The sequence below is a fragment of the Verticillium dahliae genome, genomic scaffold (assembly GCF_000150675.1).
Source record: "Verticillium dahliae VdLs.17 supercont1.16 genomic scaffold, whole genome shotgun sequence".
Taxonomy (NCBI): domain Eukaryota; kingdom Fungi; phylum Ascomycota; class Sordariomycetes; order Glomerellales; family Plectosphaerellaceae; genus Verticillium; species Verticillium dahliae.
Window position 1 is genome coordinate 853,889 of NW_009276935.1, and position 4,434 is coordinate 858,322.

General features: G+C 57.6%; 2 protein-coding genes across 2 annotated transcripts in view; both read left to right on the forward strand.

The window, feature by feature from the left end:
• The window catches only part of VDAG_07458 (uncharacterized protein), a gene marked incomplete at both ends in the record, with an annotated part of 3,178 nt that extends 2,768 nt beyond the window's left edge, over nucleotides 1-410 (forward strand). Inside the window, one exon of the mRNA XM_009656363.1 lies at nucleotides 182-410. Within this exon, the coding sequence (XP_009654658.1) occupies nucleotides 182-410 (229 nt within the window). The remainder of the gene's footprint in view (nucleotides 1-181) is intronic.
• A 1,988-nt stretch (nucleotides 411-2,398) lies between these two features.
• Nucleotides 2,399-2,773, forward strand: VDAG_07459 (uncharacterized protein; the record flags this gene model as incomplete). The annotated part of the gene is made up of 1 exon (XM_009656364.1): nucleotides 2,399-2,773. The coding sequence occupies one exon, from the start codon at nucleotides 2,399-2,401 to the stop codon at nucleotides 2,771-2,773; it is 375 nt and encodes a 124-aa protein (XP_009654659.1).
• Nucleotides 2,774-4,434: the final 1,661 nt, after the last annotated feature.

Genomic DNA, 4,434 nt, shown 5'->3' on the forward strand with positions numbered 1-4,434 from the left:
AAAGAAAAGGGGGGTTTACCCTCCCCCAGGAGGTTGCGGGGATTTATCCACCTCCCCCGCAACCCGGGGGTTTTTTTTTTTTCCGGCAAACGGTGCGGAAAAAATATGCCTCCATGGCCCAAACGCTCAGAGGGGGGGGCAGCAACTTGCGGGCATTTGCGGCGTTTTTTTTTCCCCAAAGAAAAGAGCAGGAGCAAGAGCAGGCGTCGGAGCAGGCGCCAGAGCTGAAAGCGAAGGTTGAGAGCGGCGGCGGCGCCGCCGCCGCCGCCGAAGAGGTTGGCGAAGACGGACTGCCGACGTATCGCCTGCCGGCGGCGCACGAGGACACGAACTTTGACCCTAGATATTGCCTGACAGCGGGCTATCTTAAAAGCGTCTGGACCATCTGGGCGAGCAATGGGCAGGCGTAGGATGACTTGCTGGCGCTGTGTGATATGTAGCTGGAGCCTGCAAACAGCCAAAGCGTGTGTGTGCGCCTGGCTGTTCCTCGAGCGAGTCAAGTTTGGTTGACGCAGAAGACGCGGGGGGAGAAGGGGACGGGGGCAGGGGTGTTGTTGCAACTGGGCCTTGGGCTTGGGGCCTGCAGCGGGCATGCCGCAACCGCTGTATCAGCGTGATGGGTGTACAAAAGTAATAATGCTGTAACACAATGTACTGTATACGTTGGGACTTTTCGTGTCACCCCAATGCCATGCCGTCTAGTCACGATTCGTCGAGTGTCAAATACAGGGCGTCCCATCCCAGGCAGGGGAGGAGGGGTAATTCCCCCAGCATTCGCTGCGATTCACGGGATGCAGCTCATCTAACGTGCAGTCACTCACAGAAAACAAATCGCACGCTCCCCTGTGTGGAGTGTTACCTCAGCTGATTCCCAACCTATCTTCAAGACCAAGACGATCTCTCAAAGCCAGGTGCCCAGCAACGGGTGATTCGCTCTATGCCAGATTGTATAAATCGCATCAGCAACTGGAAGAGCTGAGGATTGTGTTTTGTTTACGCAGAGCGTAAAAATACTGGCAACTCTCTAAACTAAGCAAGTCACGTAGAACGAATATGGATCCAGATCGACCATCGCACGCTTGAGCCGTCGCAAAGACCCGACCGCGGCCCGCAAGTCGCCATAGATCAGACGGCAGCAGCGCGGTGTCCGTCAGGCTTGGGATCAAGGCGCTGTGAGCAAAAGAGCAAGCGCCAGTGCGGTGACAACCCAACCAGCGCATGAAGCGATGAGTGCAAACTCGGACGGACGGGCGGCGTTGGGAGGTGCCGATCAGATGTCGGTGTAGTCAAGCTTGGTGGAACGAATGGGGGGAAAGGCGGGGTGGCTGTCAGTTATGGCTTGTCACTTTGTTGACGAAAGTGAAGCATGGTTGTGTGGATGGACAGCAACGTGGGGCCGTGATAGGACTAGGACATGCTGGCGGGCAGGCTAGCACATGATTGACCAGTCCTGATCCTGTGAACGAGAGAGCGGGTGCGGGGAATCCGTTGGACACTCGCTCGGTGAGCGTGGTTAGTGTCTGAAGAACGTGGGGGGAAATGTCGTCTTCTCGGGCGCTCCATAAAAGAGCTGAAGCAAGAACCTGCAGCCACCGAGGGCAAGGCCGAACGGGCGCCGGTGTTGCCGGCGAGCCTATCGTTGGGTTGCAGACCATCTCGTACTTTCCTGTCTGCTGTGCCTGTCTGGTCAGACGGGCAGGTAGAGGGTTATGTTGATGCAGCAGCAGCAGCAGCAGCAACAACAACAAACCTGGCTGGAGGAGGGAGGAAGCAGCAAACCGCATTACGAGGGATGTTCTGGTGCGCCCACTCCATATTTCTGGTCGTGGTGTTGCATACTGAGTCGAAGAAGAAGAGTAGATGGCTCAACAGGGCAAGTTGAGCGAGTGTGGCTTCAGTCCGTTGGTTTTGTGAGATGGTTGCAGTGTCGTAGCTCTGAAGTATCTCGTCAACGTTGAAGGAGGAAAAAATTTTCTGGCCCTAGGAGAGCTTGGAAAATACAGGTCGGTGACGAGAGGGCGAGGTCTGTGCTTCACGTCCCCCCAAGCAGAAGTCGGGACGTGTGACTAGGTAGGGAGGGAGCTTAGAGAAACACCGATTGGTTGACCACACAAGGCTTCCAGAAGTCTTGTACCTGACTTGCTGGCCACGACTGCTGCCGACCCCCCGCCCCGCCCCCCCCCCTTACCCTGCTTGCCCGTGCACCTCCGCTCAGACGAGATGCACGCTTGTAACATGCAAACCATCAATAGCCTGATGAGGTGCTGGATACAGTTCATGTGTAATTTTGAGGCTTCCAATTTCCATTCCGACACCGGCACCGGCACCTGCGTGTGTCGTGTCTGCACCTGCATATTTCTGCACCGCCAATGCACAAGCCCGTGTCCGTCATGAAGAGATGGGTCAGGGCGTTGGTAGTGCGGCTGTGAGGAATCGGAATACCTGTACAGACGGAACTGGTGGTAACACCTCTCGATTCGACCCCACCAAGGGCTGTGATGGCACAACCCAGGGCTTCCTCTCACTCGCCGTCAATGTGGAGGACTGGTGGACGACCAGGCAGAAAAAGCCCGGCATAAGGCCCGGCATGAGGCCCGACTTTCTGCCGACGATCGACGGTTGGCCGCTGCATTTCTCGGATCATTTCTCAATGGGGTCAAAGCTCGAAATGGCAGACTCCATTGCCAAGGAATTGAACACCAAGATGAGGCCCGGCGCAGTGGCCAGCCAGCCTTTGCACTCGGCTTCATTTCGCGCGCGTGGCCACCTGTAGCACCCGCTGTCGACGCATAGCGTCACGTCCGAGGGGTGGCTCGCCTGGTCTGGTCATTACTCACGACAGTTCCTTTCTATCCCGTACGTGCGCTGTACTTACTGTACAGCCCAGTTCTTCCACCCCTGGGCGGCGCGGACGAGGGACCCGGTTTTCACCGGAGGATACCCCTTCTTCAATGCCCTCGGCTTTCGGCCCCCCAATCAATCTACATAGTAGTCTTCTCGATCCGCCGCGACGATTCGGGGATCCCCCCTCCTCGGTCCCAGTACGGTGTGGAAGAAGCGACGCAAGCGATGATGACAGCGCGACATCAAGATGAAGCTGCCTCCACCGGCGGCAAATGACTACTACCAAACCTATTCTCTTCTGGGAATGACCCAACTCGAGCATCGTGACTCGAAGGGAGGGCGAACGAAAAGGCGGTCTCGGCGAGAGAACTGCCACCATCCCTGTCCCGTCGGCATGTTTGGCCATCGACGGATCGTGCAAGCCTAGCCAAGCCTCTGATGGGAGGACGAAGAAACGGGATGTTTTGGCGTTCTTGATTCACCGTAATTGTGTTCCCTGACAATCCTGGCAGCCCGCACGTCGCCCTCGCACTCGCGTCCTTCCTGGGGGGGCGGGCGGGCTTGGGGTCCTTGCTGGCACTTGCATCTCCATCCCGCCGCTCCAGGAACCCCGAGTCCAGTCACTGCCTGCCTAGGGACCTTAGGAACTGCCTGCCTAGGAGCTGGACGGAGTACGTACTGACAGCGTGTGGCGGCAACGTCACAGGGCAGCGACAGTGCAGACACCTTCGTCCTGCCTCGCTGAACGGTCACTTCACTCAACACACTCGCCAGGCTCCTGGTCGCCGAGTCATCCAGACGAACAACGTCTGACACCTGACCCCTCAGCCACTTCGCAAGACACCCCCCCAAACCACAGTGCTAAATGGATGCTGACGAGCCACGCAGTCAGGCAGGCTGAACACAAAACAGAAAAGCACCAGAGGAGAAGAGGCCCGTCGGCCAGCGCCGCCAAAGGAAAAGAGTGGGGTGGGAGGGCAGTGGGATGGATGCCAGAAGCGACAAGCGAATGAGTTACTGAAATGATTGATGGATGCCGTTGGAAAGGCTGAAAGGCAGAAGACACGCCGACCACGCCCAGATCCACACCTGCACCGCACCCATCGATTTGCGCACCTACCTACTGTACTGGAAAACACAGAATGGGGGCCGCATCGGCCAGGCGGTTGCGTGCGAGAGAAAGAAAGAGAGAGAGCGAGCGCGCGACCCCCACCCATACTCCCACTCCGCCCCTCGCCTCCGCCCCTCCAGGTTGCCCATGCTCATTCGTGCTGGGAGGTGGGCAAGTGGGCAGAGAGCTGGGCATATCTGGAACCTCCCACGCCTGGCGCCACCTTCGTAGGGTAGCGTGGGCTGGCTGACATGGCTGGCATCAAGAACAAGAGAGACATGGCAAGTCGAGAAGCACTTTCGTTCACCCTGCACCCACGGTTTATGACTTTGCTGTTGGTGTGACTGGTGCTACAAGCTCAGCACATGCTTCAGCGGACTTGGGAGCATCAATCATCCATCCCACGTCCTGCTGACCTGTGGTGTACCATGTATCATATTCCCTACGTTAAACCCCCCTCCCCCGGCCTGACGGACCTG